Raw genomic sequence first — 21,354 nt, 5'->3', positions numbered from 1 at the left:
CCCCCAGCTTCCCTACCTGAGGTGTTCCAGCCTGCCCCTCAGTGACCCCGTAGGGGCTCTGTATGGCAGCGGATCCCAGCTCTGTCTGTTGTGGAGCCACCAGGTGGATTCTGGCTGTCAAACTTTAGGTTAGCCTCCAAGCCACTAACTGATGTGCCACCAGGGCTCAGTGTCCTGAAGTGTCACCTGTGGCCCTGCGGTTTGCCTGTGTTGCCACTAGAGGGCAGGGCTGCACCAGACTCCTTCCTGAGGGTGCTGCCCGCCCGCCTGTTCCCGGGCTGGATGCCACATCTCCTTGCCTGTGCCTCGCTTGTCCTGCGTTCTGTAGAGGACAGAGCCCAATTTAATTTCAGCAACTGTGTGTTTTGACTCGTCTTTTCCCACTTGAGTTTCCATTGTAACAGTTGATTTCACGGTGATGTTTGAGTTACTGCTTATCTCAGCTGTTGTCATTGCTAACTGTCCTTGGGCAGACAACTCCCACACACTCTACGTCCCCCTCCCCAAGTCCGTCACCTGTGTAACCCCGCCCCCCCCAGGTCCTTCAGCCAGGCTGTGTCCTGCGCGATCGCCCTTGTGTCCGTCCCCCCCACAGGTCCTTCAGCCGGGTCGGGCAGAGCCGGGTTGACCCATGTATCTCCCCTGGGTCCTTGAGCTTGCGGTGTTGTTGCTCTCTAAAATCTGGCTTCTCTCTGACAGGCATTCAGACAGTAGCTGGTGCCAATTCTTCCCATTCCGGCAGCCCTCCCATAAGAATAACACCTGTCCCCTTCCTGTGCACAGGCCGTACCTGGTGAACCTGCTGCCCTGCCTGACGCGAATCAGCAAGAGGCCCGAGGAATCTGTTCAGGAAACCTTGGCTGCAGCTGTTCCCAAAATTATGGCTTCCTTTGGCAATTTTGCCAACGACAATGAAATTAAGGTACGATGCCAGTTGCCCCACATCACAACCAGGGGAACAGTGGGGTGAGCGGGCTCTGGGAAGTTAGGGTGTGCTGCGTCCCTCTAGAGGCACATGAGAGCTGGGCCAGCTCCTGCTCTCACTGCTTAGAGGGATGGGTGGTTGGGTGCCGTTCAGTTAGTTACAGCCGAACGAAACGCCACCCTCACACAAACTGGTTCTTGGTGTTCGAGATTTACTCCCGCCTGGCTAAGGAGGGGAGCTGGGGGTGGGCTGCCGCTGGGAAAAGCCTGCTGGCATGCAGGCCCTGCCATCTGGGACGCAGACCTGGCCTCCCCGGCTGTCCGCTGCTTCTGCCCCAACCAGTGTCCTGCATGCAGCTTCCCTGTTTGACTTAGAAGGTCTGGAGGCGACCGTATGGTCTGAAGACCACGGGTCTCTGCCTCCCACCCCTGTTGTGGTCAAGCCTGTGTTGGAGACGAAATGGCCCTAGGACGGAGGCTCTCAACCTGTGGGTCGCGCTGTGACCCCTTTGGGGGTCGAAAGACCCTTTCATAGGGGTCGCCTGATTCATAACAGTAGCAAAATGACAGTGATGAAGTAGCTACGAAAATAATGTTATGGTTGGTGGGAGGGGGGGGGTGTCACCACAACCTGAGGAACTCTGTGAAAGGGTCACGGCATCAGGAGGGTTGAGAACCACTGCCCCAGGAGGTGATGTGGTGCAGTACCTAGCCATGGAGATCACAGGTCACCCTCCTGCTGGCTCTTTGCCCTTTTGCAAAGGACTTAGCTGCCCAAAGATTGTCCCTTTGCTTCCTGCCTGTGGGTGGGAGGTCCTCTCCCAGGCGGAGGTCTTGGGCTGTGGAGGCCAGCCCACCGCCAGGCCCACTGCCCCTCTCCTCTGCTTTCCACTGTGCCGCCCCGAGCCAATGCTTCGCCTCGCTCCTTTCCTCCGATCTTCTCCGGTCCTTGCTGATAGCATCCGCCCCAAGCGTTCCCTCTCTGCTCTCCTGCCGCCATCTCATCCTGGGCCCGGTGTCCCTGTCCCTACTTTAGGGGAGCTTCTGAGAATGGCTCATGGGAGATGTGGTATTTGGGATTTTATGCCCCTAGAAAGGCTTTTGTGACCCCTGCACACGGCTGGGCCGGGCTCGGGCTTCTGCCCCTCTGAGTGTGGAGCTGCCTGCAGGCTGACCCCAACGCCCAGCGAGCCCGTCTGCTGGGTTTCCAGGGTTGTTGTCCCTGGCTGGAGGCACTCTGCTGGTGTGGTGGGTTAAGCTAGGCCAGCAGTTCAAACCCCCAGCCGGTCCGAGGGAGACGGGCGGGCCAGTCAGCTTCTGTAAAGATTGAGACCAGCAGACCCCTGGGGAGTCAGGCTCGCACAGCCGCAGTGGGAGGGGGTGTGAGTGTCTCTGGCCCCGCTTCCTAGCAGTATCCCAGCCAGCCCTCTGCACAGTGTTTTCCACACACGCTCATTAGGAGCGTCTTTCTGCTCCGTGGGGCCAGGCCTGGGGTTTCTGGGGACGTGTTCTTTGTGGCCCTGTCGTCTGCGCCCAACGCTGTCTGCGCCTCTTATCTGCCTCCCTTCTGTTACTGCGCCTGCTTAGAGCCTGAGACCCTAAACAGCTGCTGAGAAGCTGGCTCCTGGGCTGAGGTGGGGAGGACGGGTGAGTCCCTAGAGAACTTCTTTCTTCCTTGTCGTTTGAGATTGTCCAGCCAGTCTGGAAAGTGCGCAGTGTGATAGAGGATAGCCACACCCCCTTTCCCCCAAGCTGTGGCCTGCCTTACCACAGTGGCCCTGCTCCTGGGTCTGCCCACTCTTCCTCTCTGTCTTTGAGCCGTGAGCGTGCCACCCACCTCTCTGTGGCGGCAGGTGTCCCCAGACCCCCTTCCTGAGAAGAGCTTGGGTGTCTGAGCCGCGCAGGCTGAGTGCTGCCCCGTCCTCCTCAGCGCCTTTTGTGGCTCTAGTTTGTGCTACAGGCCTTGCCCCAAATCCTGTGGCCAAGCCCTCTTCCCTCAGGACGGCGATGCCGAGTGAGAAGGGTGTCCAGTGCCCCGGTGTCTGCAGTGCAGGAGTGGACGGTAACCTGCTATGTTTGCCTCGGCAGGCACTGCTCAAGGCCTTCATCGCCAACCTGAAGTCGGGCTCCCCAACCATCCGGCGAACAGCAGCCGGGGCGGCCGTGAGCGTCTGCCAGCACTCGCGCAGGGCCCAGCACTTTTACAGCTGGCTTCTGAATGTGCTCTTAGGTGCGTGTGTGTGTGTGTGTGTGTGTGTGCGTGCGTGCGTGCAGGTGGGTCTGCAACCCACTCTGCCAGGCTGCAGACAACAAACCCTCCCAGGCTTCCAGGACAGGTGTCTGCGTCTGCCCACCGGCACTGTGATCTCATGTGGGGCTGCTTTCTACGTGTGTAAAAAGTTACAGTCTCTACACCCACAGGATGTTTCTGCTCATTGTGTGGTGTCTTGGGACCAGGAAAGGCCCTTCCTGGCACAGACTTGGCTGTGTAGGAAGACACTCAGTGGGGTCTGTGGGGCGTCTGGCTCTCTGCCACAGAACTGCACTGCCCAAGCCTGGTTCTGCCACAGGGAGCCCCAGGCTGAGTGCCGCCAGGCCCCTTGTCTGCATGACAGGTACTCCCCAAGTGCGTGCATCTGACTGGGGTGCCACATAGTGCTTTGCTGTGTCCTTGGTGGGCTCCTGTGGATTAATGACATCAGTTGTGCTTCCTGCAGCGTGTGCACACTCCCTCCCGTGGGCTCCACCGCTTGTGTCAGCAGGGGTCCCGGCCCTGCTGCCGCTCTCCTGACCCCCAGGCAGCTTGGGCAGGGCCCGGTGCTGGGGTTCCCGAAGCTGAGCCCACTAGCACTGTGTCTCCAGGTTTGCTGCTTCCCATGGAGGACGAGCACCCCACCCTGCTCACCCTGGGGGTGCTGCTCACCCTGAGGTACCTGGTGCCCTTGCTGCAGCAGCAGGTCAAGGACACGAGCCTGAAGGGGAGCTTCGGGGTGACGCGCAAAGAAGCGGAGGTCTCTCCTACGACGGAGCAGCTCATCCAGGTAGGAGCCTGCAGCCTCCACGGTCCTTCCGCACGCCCGAGGCTCGCCTCGGGGAGAAGAGCTCGGTCAGAGCGTGCGAGTGGGGCTGAGCGGCCTGCACACGCTCCCTTCAGCTCTGTGGTGTCGGGTGGAAGCCCGGGCTCACTCCCCATTCAGTGGTGGTGTGGACCTGTTGTGCATCTGTCCTGGGCCTGAGCAGGACCGTGGAAGCTTCCAGTCACGGGCTGCAGTGCAAAGAGCTGTGAGGGTGCCAGACGGGGCAGGAGAACCTGCTGGACATGAGCTGAGTGGAGGACTCTTGTGGATGCCATTCCTACCTGCCTGTGTCTCCCTCTGCGTCCAGGTCTATGAGCTGACTCTACATCACACGCAGCACCCTGACCACAACGTGGTCACCAGTGCGCTGGAGCTGCTGCAGCAGATCTTCAAGACCCCACCCCCGGAGCTGCTGCAGGCTCTGACCACGGCCGGCGGCCTCTCGAGGCTGACTGCCGCCACCGATGAGCCGGGATGCCGGAGCCGGAGCGGGAGCATTGCGGAGCTCCTCGGTGAGTCCTGCCCACCCTAACCACAGCCCTAAAGGCCTTCCGCTGGGTCCCGGCTCTGGTCCCTGCACTGCCCTCAGCTGAGCTGCCTGGGTGGACTTTGGAGCACATACTGCTGCATACAGCATCCCTATCCGACCCCCAGCAGTACTGAAGTGGGGCACAGTTGGTTGGTGAAGTGGGGCCGCACAGAGTGGCCAGCCTCCCAGCTCAGAAGCACTCCCAGCAGGCCACTGTACTGCCAGCTCAGTCAGGGGTGGAGTGTTGGGCACTCAGGCCCCGTGGCCAGAGATGGATCTTCGTAGTGATTGCAGAGTGGCTGTCCGTCTGCCTGCCTGACTAACCACAAGGTTGGCGGTACTAGCCCCTAGTCCCCCTGGAGAGAGTGAAGAGTTAGTCTCTGCACCCACAGCGATGCTTCTGCTCTTTCTTGTAGGGTCACTATGAGTTGGAATTGACTTGCTGGCAGTGAGTTTGGTTTGATGGATCTTGACTAGAAAACTTGCTCGGCCTGTCTGGGGGCGGCCTGTGCTCCCGTTCCTTGCTGGGCTGCGCCCCTTGCTGCCACCTTGTTCTCACCTGTCCCTTCCTTGATTCACAGCCGGAGGGGGTTCTTCGTGCAGCCCTGTCCTGCCCAGAAAACAAAAAGGTGATTCTCTTAGGGTCAAGCATTGGTGTTGGGTCTTTACTGATGGTGCTGTCTCCCCGATGCACTGGCTCCGGTCTCTGTCCCTGCACAACAAAGAGGTGGTCTGTGGGCCCGGGGGACCTGAGAACGGAGGCTGGGCAGACATGCTTCCATAGCAAAAAGAGTGACTCCCTCAGCAGGTAGTGGTGCTCGAGGTCTGGGCCAGCAAACTTCCCAGAAAGAGCCAGATAGTAAACAGCTTTAGGGTGGGGACCATGCCGCGTGTGCCTGCGTGCCAAGAAAGCTTTATGTACGGAGCAGGCCCGCCGTCGCTGCCTCCTTGGGGGCTGAGTTTGTTTCCCAAAGTTAAGCTCTTCCCCAGGTGTGTGGGCGCATGTTGGTGGGGACTCCGTGGCCAGCTGCTTTGCTGATTTCGTTCCTTTAGTCTGTAACCACTCTGCAGCCGTGCGGGACCCTGTTCCTGTCTGTGCCCAAGGGTCCTGGAACTCTGGCTCGATGGTCAGAACCCCCCAGGGGTGGCTGACAGAATCTGGTAGTTGAGCCTCGCTCCACTTCCTGCCCCTTTTTTCCCATTACCAGCTGTGGATTTCAAATTCATGGGTTGTAGCAGAAAAGAGTTTAGAAATGGCCCATAATTATTTTGACAGTGTCATTGAATTATATGCATATACATGGTAATAATCTAGATTTAATGAGTCAAGTCCAATTGTGTTTAGTTTTTTTATTACTAATATAATTGGGAGGCCATGACCCCTAAAGTGTATTTTTAGAACTGTGCGAACGATGGCCGTGCCTGTCCTCAGTGCTGGGCAGCCAGCTGTGGCGGGCCAGCGCAGTAACAGGGCATGAGAGGTGAGAGATGAGAGAGCACCACCTCCTGGAGTTCCCGCAGGGAGACGGTGGGACTGGTCAAGGCGACTGAGTTTGGACAGTCATCTAAATGCATAGGCCACTTAGTGAGATGCCGTGACCCGAGTCAGGGAGCCCTGCTATGACAGACGGGCACTCCCACGCGATCCCCTGGAGCCAGCAGCCCGAAGGCTGAGGTGGCGGATGTGCAGGACCCCACTGCATCTGGCTCTCGCTGGCCTCCTTGTCCGTGGTGTGACCATGGGAGTGTCTCTTGGTGCACTTTCCCAGGTGGGACTCCGTCCCCACACACTGTGCTGGAGACATGCTAACGCGCACGGCTCTCTTCTGAGTGTGTGGGTTGTTGGGTCCTTCAGTCCTCGTTGGGGGTGCCCTGAGAGAATGTCCCGGCTTGTCCCCTAGGCAAAGTGCTCCTGGGGGACGAGGAGGCCCTGGATGATGACTCTGAGTCGCGGTCAGACGTCAGCAGTGCCACCTTTGCAGGTAGGACTCCTCCCCTGGGTACCGCTGGGTGGCAGGGGCCCCTGGCCTGGGTGCATGGGTGCAGGTGGCAGTGTGTTTCCTGGGAAGGCAGCGATTAGCTCAGGGTTCTGTGATTGTGTGGCCTTGATGTGTATGTTCTTGTGTTTTCATGCACGTTTTTATGCAGCACGTATCGGCTGCTTTCCTGTGTGCTCAGGCCGTTGGGGTCTGCTGCTTCTGGGGGCAGGGACAGGGGGTGGGGTCTCCCCGGGCTGGTCAGCGTGCACAGAGGCACAGTGGTGGCTGGTTTGCTGGCCCCCTTCTAGCTGACGGAAGCACTGCGGGCTGGGCTGAGGGAGCAGGCTGGGGGTCGGCGCCTTCCCAGAAGCACAGCTGGAAATGACTGAATGTGAGGCTGAAATACCAGCAGTGGTGGGGGTGGGGCTAATCCTTTATTCATTTACTTTTCAAAATACAAACAGGCTTTTTCCTGAGTACAAAAATTAAACAAAATTGTTAACCAACACCTGCACACGCGTGCATGCACGACAAGCTCTAGAGCAGCGTTTCCCAAACTTATTTGGTGGACTGCCCCATTTTCAGAGAAAACAGTAACAATGAGATGTGTTTGCACTGCAGCCCGTGACCCAGGAGGAGGAACAGCTAGCTGTCCACTCGGAGCCTCCTGGGCTTGGTCCCACACTCTCTGGGAGAAAGAGGCAGCTTTCACCTCCAGTGGAGGGTTCGTCTTGGAACCCCCAGAGCAGCCTCTACCCCATAGGGTTGCTGTCTAACAGCATCCACCCCGCGGCAGTGAGTCTGCAGTTCTGGTTGGTCATTCTAGGGCACCCCCCACCCCCACCCGACCTTCCAGAGGCAGTATTGCTTGCTTTGGGCAACACTGCTCTAGAACTTCCCCTTCCTCACTGCCCAGCTTGGACCTCTGCCCACACCCGGGTCCTTGCCGCCCCGCAGCCTAGCCCTACCCCTGTTAATAATAAAGCAGGGCCATCTTTCTGTGAGAGGTTTTGGTGTGAGCACTGGTGCATGCATAGTGAGAACACCACACAAACACACACACACACACACACACACACACACACTCTCTCTCTCTCTCTCTCTCTCTCTCTCTCTCTACTTTCCTTCACCCAAATTTACCGTCTGGAGACTAAGACATGGGTGTTCTTGGACCAGGTGTGAGAGATGGAAACACCTGCAGCATCGGGCTTCCCCCAGGGTCATCCAGGCTCTGACTACAAGTAGATCCTCTGGCTGTGCTTCGTGGAGCCCTGGGTACTTTTGAGGCACCGGTCTTAGAGCTGAGTGCTTACCTGTGGGCTCCTGGAAGAGGGGTGGCTTGGTGGCTTTGGCCTGGATCTGTCCCTGAGGAGGCTTGAGGTCGAGCCTGTCCACCTACGCCCCCTGCCCCTGAGTTCGGCCTTGCTGCAGCGAGCTGTTGCCGGGCTGGTGGAGCACCCAAGGGGTCTTGAGAAAGTGCGTGGACGATGAGATGAGAAGATGGTGGGTTGTCCTTGACCTGTTAGTTTCTGTAGAGAGCTGCTCCCTGGGCACTGGCAGGGCTGGCCAGGTCGCAGAGGTTGGGTCAGGAATGCGAAGGGGCCTGCCCTCCGGTGCCCTGCCTCCTTGGGGGGAGGCCGTGAGGCTGTGGAAACCTTTGGCCACAGTGAGTTCTCCTGAAACCCGACCATCTCCTGGCATGATGGTCTTTGTGGTCTCTTGCAGCCTCTGTGAAGGGTGAGCTGGCAGCCACCTCCGGGATGTCCACGCCTGGGTCCGTGGGGTCAGCCGCTGACTCCACAGGCCATGACATCATCACCGAGCAGCCCCGGCCGCAGCACACTCTGCAGCCAGACTCCGCGGGACTGGCCAGCTGCGACCTGCTGAGTGGCGCCACCGAGGGGGACGAGGAGGACATCCTGAGTCACAGCTCCAGCCAGATCAGCGCTGTCCCGTCAGACCCCGCCATGGACCTCAACGACGGCACACAGGCCTCCTCCCCCATCAGCGACAGCTCCCAGACCACCACCGAAGGGCCCGACTCGGCCGTCACCCCGTCTGACAGTTCTGAAATCGTAAGTGGGGCCTGCCCTCTCCCCCAGCTCGCCGGGCCCTGCCTGCATATCACGCTGCGTGCCGGCCTTCAGTGGAGCCAGCCTGTGTCGGGGAGACAGCCCCTAGCAAATCATCACGGGTTTAGCAGGCACAATTGTACAGCAATAATAAGTAAATATTGCAGTAAAGTCATAGAGATTAAGGAGAGATAGAAGAGAGAGTGAAATAATGGAGTCAGACACATTTCCTGGTAGCATGCTCACCTCAGCCCCGCTTGGTGGTACAGGGCAGGAGAAGAGGACGAGGGGAGGGGACAGGGGAGTGAGGACGGGAGAGAGAGCTCTTTATTACTAACCAAGGCTTATATACCTGTGGGGTGCGCAAGTTCCCTAATTACAGGTAAAGACATACGTCACAGGAAGGGCTTGTACTGTAGGTAATATAGTAATGGGAGGGGGACGATCTAGGGGTACACACGCTATAGGAAGAGGAGGGATTGGGGCACACATGTGACAAGATGGGCAGATCCTAGATTCAGGATGGCAGCCTAATCTTGGATGTCACTGAGCAGGTTTGACCTGTTCTCTGGATCTCCATGGAAACAATTATCAGTAGGCGTGAACCCCACCTACCAGTGAACCAGACTGATGGCTGAATGCCTTCAGGGAGAATATCTCTAAGCATTTGACCTCCCACCATGTGCTGGCAAACAGCCTCTAATGTTTGGCATATCTTTGGGGGAGACAAAGCTGGGGAAAGTCTTTTTATATCCCACGAGTCAGGTTGTATGCACGCTGCCCTGGGACTGAGGGGCGCAGAGCACGTCAGGGGGGCTGAGACCCGGTCCTTTACGGAGTCTTTAACCCACACCCAAGCTCTCGAGAGTCCGTCTGGGCAAGTCGAACTGCTCTGCTGGATTTCGGAGGCTTGTCAGTCTTTCCTGGAGAGACTCTCACCCTGGTCCCATTTAGCAGCTGGTGGGTGCCCCATCTCCATCAAAGCACTGGGGGCACTAGGCGGGTGTCTGCCTTGGTGCTTCCTGGGGCTCCTCACTGTTAGCAGCCCAATGCTTAACCCAGGGTTGCCCGTAGGGTGAGAAAGTTGGGCTCTGCTATGAGCTGTCTGGGCAGCCTGGAGCAGTCATGCCACTCCATGCTTCTGTTTCCCTGGCTAGGGACGTGGGCACAGCCACAGGACAGGTGGTCTCAGACTGCGAGCAGGGTCCGGGAGGGGAGCCCAGAAAGCACCGAAGCAGATGCCCACCTGGTGGCCTCCAGTGCCAATTTGGACAGATGGGACACTCTTTTTCCCATCGGTCAGCTGAGCCCCGGGTTTTGTAACTCCCTGGGGTGCGGAGTCACTGCCTGTACTGGGCCCTGCCGCTGGGTCGTCGGTCTGGCAGGGTCTGAGACTTGGTTTCGGTTGTTGACTGGAGGCTTCAGACACCTCTGTGCCTTTCCCAGAAGCTCCAAAGTGGCTTCAAGTGGATGAGTGGACATCACCCGCAGGCCTGTGCCTGCCCATGCGTGCTGGTCAGGGCAGCCCAGTGTCGAGGGCCTCTCCACTCCCTGCTATCTTCCTGTCCGATGCCCTGTGCGGGAGGACGAGTGCTAGGTGGTGGTGTGTGCGTGTGAGTGTGTATGTAGGGGCGTATGTATGTGCACGTGTGTGTTCACAAAGAGGTGTTTTTGCCGTGTGCTGGTCCTGTGCCCCGCCCGGCCATGGTCACGCGGCCCTGGCCATGTAGCTTGCTGTGCTCCACTGCCCCTGGCAGCCAGCACGTCTATGACCTGCACGTCTGCAGGCCAGGTCTCCGCTGGGGCCGCTCGCGGCTTCTCCGTTGTAGGCTCCTCACGGCCCCTTGCCCGTGTAGGTGTTGGATGGCGCCGACAGCCAGTGCTTGGGAATGCAGGCGAGCCAGCTGCAGGACGGCGAGGAGGACGCTGGTGCTCTGCCCAACGACGCCGCAGATGCCTTCCAGGGCTCGGCCGCTGGTGAGTGTGCTTGCCCAAGCCCGTGGCCACTCAGCCGTCTGCTGAGGGAGAAAGGCTTCCGTGTGTGTGGCTGGACTTTGGGGTTATTGGGGACTGGCTTCTCCTTGCTTCCTTCCTGTTCTTCTGAACGTCTGACTTAGACACGACTGCTGTGCCACCTTCTCACTGGGTGGGCCCTCTGTCTGTACAGCCCTCCAGCAGATGCACTTACTGAAGAGGACGGGCCATGGCCGGCAGGCCTCTGACAGCAGCACGGACACGTTCCCGAGAGAGGAGCCCACCGAGCCCGGTGACCAGGAGAATAAGGTCAGGCCCTGGCTCCGGTTGCTGTGCGGGCTTCTCCGGGCTGGGTCTCTGTCCCAGACAGCTCTGCTCTGTGCTGCTTGTGCCTCAAAACGTGCCTGTGGCCTGTACTCTGTGAACCCTCGTGGGGGGTCACAGGGGTGTTCAGTTGCATGACTGCTGTGGTCACCGGCCCGTGGAGGGCTGTGAAGGCAGACCCAGTGCAGAGGCCCCTGTGTCTGGAGGGCGGGGCCCACAAGTAGACCGTGTCTGCCTGTGTTGTGCAGCCACACAGCATCCTCCCATGGCCTCTGCCACCGAGACTCTGCGCACCCCACCCCCTCCCACCCGGCTAGCCCGGCGGCTGGAAACCAGACAAACACAGGGCGATGTCTGTAGGCAGCATGATGTGTTCATGGGCACCTGTACTCGGGCTGTTGAGGGGTCCTCCACAGTGTGGGCGGAGCCCCTTGTGCTCGGTTCTCACCTGCGGTGAACCTCCTGGCAGGCACCCTCCACCATCAGCTCCCATGGACAGTGCCGCAGCCAGCAGAGTGGCACAGGCTCGTCCCACCCCACGTTGTTGGCCTTGACACACAACACTTTTCCTGAGACCTGCTTGGCCCACGGACCTGCAAGCAGCCCTTCCAGGGCCTTCCACCCCCCCACCCCTTCCAAGGAGGGTCTTCCTGTCACGTGTACCCCTGAGCAGCCTCTCTAGAGCCTGCCTCAGCTGCCTTTTCTCCGGGCACCTACCGCAGCACACCTGCCCCCGCCCGAGATGCCTGTCTTTGGAGCCCTGCCAGCACCTGGCCATTTGGGCATGAGCTCGCGCATGAACGAGTAGTCCTTTGGGCACGAGACAGATACGAGTCAAGGTCCTATGTTCAGCCTTGCAGAGTTAGAGGTGACATAGGACAGGCCACTGACGACGATGCTGCCCCCCTGGTCCACTGTGTCCGCCTGCTCTCGGCTTCCTTTTTGCTGACGGGGGAGAGGCACGGTAGGTCTCGGGGGAAGGTGCCGCGGTGGAGAAAGCCTACGCCAGGGGGGCTGGCGAGCTGGCCTGGGCAGGGGGGCGGGACAGGGGGGCTTGTTTGAAGATGAATTGTGTGCCGCTTTGAGGTCGCGTGACTGGTGGTTTCTCCGCAGCTCTGGTGCCTGACCGGGATGTGAGAGTGAGCGTGAAGGCCCTGGCAGTCAGCTGTGTCGGGGCAGCTGTGGCCCTCCACCCCGAGTCTTTCTTCAGCAAACTCTACAAAGTGCCCCTTGACCCCAGAGACTGCCCTGGTACGTGGGGCGTTCACGTCCGAGTCTGCGGCATTTTGGAAGTCACTGCCAGCGGTCAGCTCGCAGACTGTGGGCTCTGGTGTGTCCCTAGAGAGTGTGCATACCGGGTACAGAGGGCTGGCCTGCCAGGTCCAGGGTTGTAGTTGCACACACACAACTGGACGCGGGAGCCTGGGCGTGTGGGCGTGTCGCTCACTGCGAGGCAGTCCTTGCAGAGCGCATATCCACGCTCAGGGCCCCGGGCAGGTGGAGGGCTGAGCTCGGCAGCGGCTTTTTCTGCCGCCTCTCGTGCACGCGGGGGGCCTGCCCGCTCCGTCTCTGGGCATCGGGTGCCCTTGGGTTGGTGAGGCCTGGGTGATGTAGTGTGTGTTTTGAAGACCATCTTGGGTTTTGGGGATTGAACCTGTTCTGTTGGCACGACACCAGGGGTGATGCCCCAGACTACCTCAGAGCCCAGCGCACTGTACACTATAGTCTCTGCCCTTGGCCACCTTCAGAGTTGGTCTCCCCTCCCCACTCCTGGGTGGGGGGTCGGCAGGGCGGGGACACGTGCCAGCGCGGCCCTGTGTCTCCCCAGAGGAGCAGTACGTGTCGGACATCTTGAACTACATCGACCACGGCGACCCGCAGGTCCGAGGGGCCACCGCCATCCTCTGCGGGACCCTCATCTACTCCATCCTCAGCCGAGCCCGCTTCCACGTGGGCGACTGGCTGGGCGCCCTGCGCAGCCTGACCGGTGGGTAGCGGGACGTGTGTGCTGGGCCTCGTGGCGTCCAGGGCTGCGTCCCCATGGATGCGCTGTTGCTTGCTCCTCTGGTCAGGAAACACGTTTTCCCTGGTGGACTGCATCCCTCTGCTGCAGAAAACCCTGAAGGACGAGTCCTCGGTCACCTGCAAGCTGGCCTGTGCCGCCGTGCGCGTGAGTGTCCCTGGGGCGCCGTGCACGGGCTGCAGTCAGGAGCAGTAGAGAGTGAAAGAGGAAAGGCAACAGCACTGCACAGAACTCGTTCCGTGTTCGCTCCTCACCGTGTTTGTTGGACACATACCTCTTACAAGGGCCTGTGTGGAATTGTGCTCTGAGAGCCTCGGGTGTAGGTTTGGTTTGTTGAAGAAAGACTCTGGCTGTAATCTCTGGGCACCCTCCCACGTGTGCACGCCGTGGGGGTCTGTAACACATCAGCTGCTCTGCAGGGCACCGCTGGCCAGCCTTCAGAGCGGCGATGACCTCCAACGTGTGTCAGGCGGGCAGGAGACTGCCATGTCTTCTTGTGAGCAGAGGGTGGCGTGCCAGCAGCACCGTGACAGTCTGCTCCCCTGACTCTGCCGGGAGGGCAGCCTGAAGCCCAGGACTCAGCCACCTTCCCAGGGCCCCCAGTGGACATCCCTGTAGTAGAGAACAGGACTGCTCCCAGGGTCTCCCAGACTGCCATCTGATGAGCGCTGTGGTGCTGGCGGATGAGCAGTGCAGGGTGGGGCGGCGGGCGAGGGTGTGAGGAGCGCGTGCTGAGGGCCCGTGTGTCATTCAGCTCTGCGTCATGAGTCTGTGCAGCAGCAGCTACAGCGAGGCGGGCCTGCAGCTGCTCATCGACCTGCTGGCCCTGAGGAGCAGCGCCTACTGGCTGGTGCGCACGGAGCTCCTGGACACCCTCGCGGAGATCGACTTCAGGTGACTTAGCCTGGCAGCCCTTCCGAAGGTAGCCAAGACAGTGGCGGAGGCAGGCCCGGGGGGCTGGCTCTGAGGATCACGCTGCACAGGAGGGCCAGAGCTGTACACTCTGCTGACTCTGTGACAGGCACCCATTCGGTTGGTAGACAGGAGAGCTGGCATGTCTGGGCTTGGCACTGAAAGCGGCTGTGGGTGGTGCAGCTACCCTCACCCTAAAAGGGACTTTGCCCTGGATCGGTGTCCAGGCTGGTGTTCTTTTGAAAGTGCTGTTTACCGAGGGCCTGCGACTGTGTCATCCCCAGGCCTCGTTGGTCTTGTTCTTAGACCCATTCACACCAGAGACCCCGCACCTGCAGGGCTGAAGCTGCCTCACACCACGCCGCGGCTGGGGGGGGGGGGGGCGAGTACCGGTTCTGCACCAAAGGATGCCCTTGTGGCATAGTATTTAGGTGCTCGGCTACTAACAGAAAAAGCAGCCCCCCCTCCACTTGGTGGAGAAAGCGAGGGGCTCCCTCCAGCTGGGCTGCCAGAGCCCCGGGAGCAGGTCTTATCCTTCTCTCGGCCGCTGGGAGCTGGAAACTCCTGGGCACACCGCGGGTCTGGTGGTTGCTTAATGTGTGTTTCCAAGTTAAAAGATGGCCTTCTGAATTCTGGTGGCCTGTCAGTGAGGCCTCTGCGGCCCTCGTGGGTGTGGGCGTGGACGTGGCCGAGCCGGCCCAGGAGCACCTGTCCAGCTGGGGCAGTGTCGGGCTCTTGCCGCCTGCCCACCTCGGCTCTCCTCTCTAGGCTGGTGAGCTTCCTGGAGGACAGGGCGGGGCACCTGCACAGAGGGGCGCACCACTATACCGGGGTGAGTAGCCACCTCCAGCTGCGGGGGTGCGACTGGGAATTGCTGCTGGGTCACTCTGAGTGGGTCAGCGCCCAGTTAGAGAGGCAGTGTCTGACTTGGTCCACCACTTTCCTTAAAGCTTTTACAGCTGCAAGAACGAGTGCTCAGGAACGTTGTCATCTGTCTGCTGGGCGACGAGGATCCCAGGGTGCGGCATGTGGCCGCGTCCTCCCTGGTGAGGTATGTCCCCTCCGGTAGGCGGGGTGGTGTCCCTGGAGCAATGGAGGCCCCTCTTGGCCCTTGTGTTGACCGAACCCGTCCCTGCCATGCACTTGAGAGGAAGGGCCGTGACACGCAGCACCTGTTTCCCTCTTGCAGGCTCGTCCCCAAGCTGTTCTACAGGTGTGGTCAAGGACAGGCCGACCCTGTGGTGGCAGTGGCTCAGGACCAAAGCAGCGTGTACCTGAAGCTCCTGATGCACGAGACGCAGCCCCCGTCCCACCTCTCCGTCAGCACCATCACCAGGTACTGGCCCCAGCTCCGGCACAGCGCTGCCCAGGTGTGGTCTGCCCTCCTTGGAGACGGTGTTCCTCTTTCCAGACAGCTTGTCCACCTGAGCTTTTCTCTGTGCTCGTGGGTGGGCACGTGGAGAAGACACGGCGGGGCGGGGCTGGCGTCTGCAGCCTGGAAAACCCACAGGGTAGCCCTGCTCCGTCCTTTCTGTGGTGCTGAACCTGGGGGTTTCGCCCCCTTCTGTGTCAGGGCATGGTGGTGGGCCTCACCACCATGTGAGGGTTTCCACAAGGGTCCCTGTCGGGAAGGGTCATCTGCTGCTCCAGAGACAAGCACATACTGCCGTTTACATCTGCCCTGAGGGGCGTTTGAATCGTCGCCGTGTGCCCCCCAGACAGGCAGCATGGAGTGCCGAGGAATCCCGGGAGACTGCCTTGATGAACTATCATGTTTCTGGGGAATTTCTGTGCAGAGAGACCACTGAGATGCCGGCTCGGCAGTGCCTGCCTCACACGGGGGGCTGTCCGCCACCCTCTGTCCACAGAAGGGCAGCTTGTAAAAAGTGTAGTGCTTCTTCCAACTCTAGAGCTTGCCTTGTCAGATCTCAAAGGCATCGTCTGTAAATAGCCGCAGTCTTTTAGACAGAACAACTATAGAGACCACACCAGAAAACAGCCCAGCTACAGGCCGGGCGGGCCCATCTCTCCCCCACCGCAGGCAACCCCAGGGTTTCTGCAGACGCCGGCTTTTCACACCACCCCTCCGGTCCAAGGCCCTGTGACACATGCCCACATTGTGGACGTTCTTCTAATGCTGTCGCTTAGCTCTCAGCCCACAGTGCAGGGCAGCATCTGTGTGCGCTGGGAGAATGACATCGGTGAGAGTCGGTGCGGTCCTCGCTCTCCTGAGGCCACCACCTCGCCGAGCCTGCCTGGTGTCCCTTCCAGAGACCGCCTCACCCACCCTCAGGGTCGGCCTCTTCCATCTGCCAGACTGATGGTCGCTCTGCTCCCAGATTGAGCAGAGCCTGACAGAGAGGACCGGGCAGGTATCAGACCCTCCCCGAGGCAGTGGTCTTATGTACTGTATATCCTCAGGTATAAGCCGCGTTTTCAGCATATTTTTATGCAGTTTTTGCCCCGACGGATATTCGGGTTGGCTTACAGTCAATTATATATGGTAATTAAACCTGTGTGCTAGCTAGCTGCTACTGTGGAAAATTCCCAGTTCTGGCCGGCACCTGCCCCCTTGGCACCCGGCTCAAAGTATGTCCCCAGGGTACAGCTGTATCTGCTGTGTGGGAGTCTCTGAGTCCAACACGAGCTCTCTGTGGGGAGTGGGGGGCCTGGCTGTGAGTGGTGCACAGAGGCAGTGCTGGGTGCCGGGTCAGGGTGGCTGCCTTTGTTATCTCTGTGGGGAACTCTGACAACACTGCCTTACTTCTGGCAGGAAGAGGTTGCTGATCAGCAGGTGTCAGAAGAGGAGACTGGGCGGCAGGGAGGGGCGCTTTCACAGAATGATCTCCACTCTTTCTAACCTAACTGTCCAGACTGTCTTAGCGTCTCCTCGCCTGTCATGTGGAAACCCAGAGTGTAGATGGTGTCTTTAAGACTGTCTTGTTGTCCTCTTAGAATCTACAGAGGCTATAACCTGTTACCGAGCATCACTGACGCCACTCTGGAGAACAACCTTTCCCGCGTGATTGCCGCCGTGTCCCACCAGCTGACAACCTCGACCACACGCGCTCTCACCGTACGTACGTCTTTCCTGCTGCTCCTCACCGCCAGCCCCGGGTACCTTGGCGGCTGGCTCTGGGTGGCAGGGGTTGTTAGTGACAGACTCCGTAGATTTGAGTAGAAGCTGCAGAACGGTCTGATGTTGGTGATGACAGTAACACACCCTCGCTGGAGCAAATGGTCTGTGGAGGAGGCGGGAATGTGAGAGTAATGCTGCCCGATGTCAGCGATTGCCAGAGGTGGCGCTCCCTGTCTGCTGTGAGAGCTTCTGGAATCTAAACTGCCGGACTCCACCTGGGGCCGAGGGCTGGGCCTTGGATCCCCAAGCGCACCCTCCTGTCAGAGGTGGGGCGACGGAGACAGACGGGGAGCGCTGGCTGGGAAGCACATTGCTGGCCAGGCTTTCTTAGTTGTCACCCCGTGCGGAGGGCCTCGCGGTAGGTCCAGAACCCACCTCTGAGCCCGTGCTGGCAGGAGGCTGGCTGCTTCACTGGCTTCCGGGACTGCAGCTCCTTCCTTCCAGCCCAGGAGACCCCACACATGCCAGCAGGAAGCTGGGCACCCTCAGAGTCCTGTGCTGAGTCAGACCCTGTGGGACTGCCGGCTCTGAGTTGAACATAACCTGTTTCGCCGATGCCCCCGAGTGTGAGCAGAGCAATGTCCCATCTCTGTTTTATGGCCCTGTAAGGAGCGCAGACGTGCGGGACAAATCGCCCTGTCACAGCAGGGCGCTGATAATTTTCACAGGGCTGTGCCACCCTCGCCCCAGTCTTAAATGTGTGGGCCCCTTTGATAAAATGCTTCAAGGCCAACTGAGCTGCTTCTGGGAATACCCGGGGAGCTGCCTGGGGGTGGCAGCCACTGGGCTGGGCCTGGGTGGTGAGTGCGCAGCTGGAGCACGTGGGAGGTGCTGGTCCTTGGAGACACACGTGCCTCTGAGTGACGGAGGCTGAGAGCGGCACTGCCCCAGGCTTTCACGGTGGTGCAGAGCCTGTGCGGGCTGGGCTTGCTAGCTCTGGGAGAGCCGTGCATCCCGCCGCAGCACCAGGGCTCCTGTCAGGCTGTTAACACGTGAACTGAGGGCCTGTGAGCTCATGCACACACTTGTAGAATTTAAATGTCTACATTTAATGGGAAAAATCTCACACGGCGGAGGAAGCAACAGCAGGAGAGGCACCAAAACAGACTGGTGGACCGACCCTGCACCGTTTCAGGGGTGGCAGCCGAGGAGCAGGGACCGGCGGTCAGGAAGGAAGACACTTAAGCTGCTCGGAGAGCCTCAGCCAGAACCGCGCCTCCAGAGGTGGCTGGGATACCGACCGGGATGCTTCCATACCGGGAAGCTCCATAAGCGCCCATTTTTGCCAAGAAATTTGGAAGGCAGTGCCCTGGCCAACTGACTGGGAAAGACCCAGACTTGTGCTCTCTGCAAAGATAGGTAGCCCAATGATCTAAAAATTATAGCACAGTGCCTTTGTGTCACACGAATAAAATGCTGTCCGAGGCTCAGGCCGGGTTCCGAAGAGGACGTGGGACAAGGGGTATCACTGCTGATGGCAGATGGAGCTTGGCTGAGGACCAGGGAGATGTTTACTTGTGTCTTACTGATTAGGCCGAGTCATTCAACTGTGTGGATCTTAACAATCCATGGGTGGTCTTGAAGGAGTGGGAATTCCAGCGCACTTCCTGGTGTGTCTGTGGAACCTGTACGTGGGTCAGGGGCAGTGGTGTGACCCGAGCAGGGTTGCACTGCGTGGTTTCAAATCAGGAAAGGTGTCCTCTCCCCACACTGATCCAGCCTGCATGCTGCACATACACAGGAGCTGGCTTGTACGGAGACGAGGAAGGCTTGTGAACTACTTGTGGTGCACAGATGACCCAGCTGTGGCCTGATGAAGCATGCGTGTATATGTACTTGCCATATTCTCAGAGAAATGATTGGCAGAAATTGTCAAGATGACAATTGGATTGGATGGTTTTGTTCCTTACTGTTTCAGATACAAATGTTCTAAAATGAGCCAGCACCCTTTTATGATCCCGTCTTAGGGTGCTGTACCAGCTGGCGGGCTAACCTGTGCTGTCCTGGCTCTGGTGGAGAGCTCCGTGCTGCTGTACAAGTTACTGTGATCCAGGGGCTACCTCTGTGCAGTCATGTCTGGGTTGGCATGTGCACTGGGACCCCTCAGGGCTTGGGATGGAGAAGCGGCGGGATGCCTACCCTCTGCTTTCTGGGGTCTGGCCAGCTTGAGCAGACCAGGGCCAAGGAAGGCAGACAGATGGCAGACAGGACCACAGCCAACTGACAGCTCCTGGCCAGGCATGGCTGACTTGTCCTGAGTGTTTCTGTTTCGGTGTGAATTTCAAACATGCCAGGGTCAGCATTCTTCTCAAGTAATCTGGCTTCTCTGAGAATCTGCTCAGCGTACAGATTGAGCAAGGCTGGTGGGAGGATACAATCCCGACACTCCTCTCCTGATTTTAAGGCTGCAGAAGGGTAGCTGCGTTTGAATAGTGCTGGAGGAGACTACTGAGAGTACCATGGCCTGGTCTGTCTGAGAAGTACAACCTTAGAGGCAAGGATGGCGAGACTGTGTCTCACATGCTCTAGACAAGTGGTCAGGGAGACCAGCTCCTGGAGGAGGACATCGTGGTTGGTCACGTGGAGGGTGGTGGAAAAGAGCACGGCCCTCGAGTAGCTGGATGGACGCAGTGGCTGCGTCCGTGGGCTCAGGCCCAGGACCTGGTGCTGTTCCACTCTGCTCACAGGACCGCTGTGAGCAACGACAGGGTCGTCATCCGACAGTTAGAAACCACTCACAGAGTGACGGTGTGTGCTTTTTGTGGGTGAGTGAAAGCTGCTTCTGAGCCCCAGTGGGAGGGCTGCTGTAACTTCACTGCTCTCTCCCCCCCTGCCCCCCAGTTCGGGTGCTGCGAGGCGCTGTGTCTTCTGTCCACGGCCTTCCCGGTGTGTGTCTGGAGCCTCGGCTGGCACTGCGGGTATGTATCTGCTCACGTGTCCCTGCTACCGGGACCCTTCCGCTGGTGGGGGAAGACTTGGCGTGCTGGGCCTTGTGCAAGAATGCCAAGAGAACACTTGCTTCTCTGACCAGTGATGCAAGCTGTTGTAGGGGGGCTGTGGCAATCCCAGGGCACGTCTGCTGGTCCTGCAAAGCACTTTGGGGCACGTAGGGGGTGACCTGCAGGTCCTCCTATACCAGTGGTTCTCGGGGCTTCAATGACCCTTTCACAGGGGTCACCCGATTCATATCAGTAGTAAAATTAGTTATGTCGTAGCAACAAAAATGATTTATGGTTGGGGGTCACCACAACATGAGGAACTGTATTAAAGGATAGAGGCGTTAAGAAGGTTGAGAACCACTGTCCTACACAAACACGCATGCCAGCAAATGGGTCCTCTCCCAAGCGGTCCACGGACAAGGCGTGCTTTAGGAACGCGTGTACGTACTGATGTTAGCTGTTCTGACTTGCTTAGAGACGATTTTGTCCGGCGGATGGCCCTCCTGGTGCCGCGAGGTCGGTCGTGGTGGTGGTGGTGGGCTCTGCGGCGTTACGGGTCAGTGTTGAGGATGCAGCCCAGGGCCGGGGAAGCGTTGTGGCAAGGACTGGGTCTGCATGTCAGTCCACAGCCTTCGCGCCCTGGCTGTGGCCAGTGCTTGGGAGTCTGCAACGGGCTGTCATCGCCCATCTTGCTTGAGTCTTGCCTCCTTTTGCCAAATACTTCCTGAGCAGCTCGTCTTCTCCTTCCACTCCCACACTGGCCTTTTCAGTGACGGTAGCACGGGAGTAGAAGCTGCTGAGTCCAAGCGGGAGGAGGAGAGCCAGGGAGTGAGCATGAGGGCTGGTGGTGAGGGCGTTCACCATGGAGGTCTGTGCTACATGAACAGTGTAGCAAGGAAGCTGCTCGGAAAAAGAAGAAACGAAGACACCAAACGTGACCTGTGGTGACCGTGGTGACGGAGGACGCGTCTGCTGAGGGACACTGAGTTCGTCTTAATGGTGGTGCTGGAACAGTTTGGACAGGAGTATCAATAATGGTTGTACAACAGGAAGATAATCACGTGTACAATGTATATAGTGTATAATCAATGGCACTAAATTATACAGGTAGAAGTTGTTGAAGTGGAGAGTGTTTTGTGTATATTTTTGCCAAAATAGAAAAAATAAAAATCAGTACAGCCCACAATGAACATGGGGAAAAGCGAATGTTCTAATGTTGATTTCGGTCAAGAGCTGTGCGCCTCTTGGAGCCGTAGAAGTGTTGGACTGACTGTAAAGGGCTGTGCGCCTCTTGGAGCCGTAGAAGTGTTGGTCTGACTGTAAAGGGCTGTGCGCCTCCTCTTGGAGCCGTAGAAGTGTTGGACTGACTGTAGTGGGCTGTGCGCCTCCTCTTGGAGCCGTAGAAGTGTTGGACTGACTGTAAAGGGCTGTGCGCCTCTTCTTGGAGCCGTAGAAGTGTTGG

At 58.8% G+C, this 21,354-nt stretch overlaps 1 protein-coding gene across 1 annotated transcript in view; it reads left to right on the top strand.

The window, feature by feature from the left end:
- Positions 1–21,354, top strand: part of HTT (huntingtin) — an 89,804-nt gene that overhangs the window by 17,425 nt on the left and 51,025 nt on the right. Inside the window, exons 6-24 of the mRNA XM_030885427.2 lie at positions 784–922; positions 3,013–3,154; positions 3,787–3,965; positions 4,309–4,513; positions 5,112–5,159; positions 6,432–6,512; positions 8,235–8,584; positions 10,438–10,558; positions 10,749–10,864; positions 11,732–11,843; positions 11,993–12,130; positions 12,708–12,866; positions 12,952–13,049; positions 13,657–13,796; positions 14,583–14,646; positions 14,765–14,865; positions 15,004–15,150; positions 16,770–16,890; positions 19,795–19,871. Of these exons, the coding sequence (XP_030741287.1) occupies positions 784–922; positions 3,013–3,154; positions 3,787–3,965; positions 4,309–4,513; positions 5,112–5,159; positions 6,432–6,512; positions 8,235–8,584; positions 10,438–10,558; positions 10,749–10,864; positions 11,732–11,843; positions 11,993–12,130; positions 12,708–12,866; positions 12,952–13,049; positions 13,657–13,796; positions 14,583–14,646; positions 14,765–14,865; positions 15,004–15,150; positions 16,770–16,890; positions 19,795–19,871 (2,538 nt within the window). The remainder of the gene's footprint in view (positions 1–783; positions 923–3,012; positions 3,155–3,786; positions 3,966–4,308; positions 4,514–5,111; positions 5,160–6,431; positions 6,513–8,234; positions 8,585–10,437; positions 10,559–10,748; positions 10,865–11,731; positions 11,844–11,992; positions 12,131–12,707; positions 12,867–12,951; positions 13,050–13,656; positions 13,797–14,582; positions 14,647–14,764; positions 14,866–15,003; positions 15,151–16,769; positions 16,891–19,794; positions 19,872–21,354) is intronic.

Source organism: Echinops telfairi, unplaced genomic scaffold, assembly GCF_000313985.2.
Source record: "Echinops telfairi isolate 266 unplaced genomic scaffold, ASM31398v2 ScPeMD7_28;HRSCAF=97, whole genome shotgun sequence".
In the NCBI taxonomy this organism is placed as follows: Eukaryota; Metazoa; Chordata; class Mammalia; order Afrosoricida; family Tenrecidae; genus Echinops; species Echinops telfairi.
The sequence above is the reverse complement of the archived record's forward strand: the minus strand, read 5'-3'. Positions and strand labels throughout refer to the sequence as shown.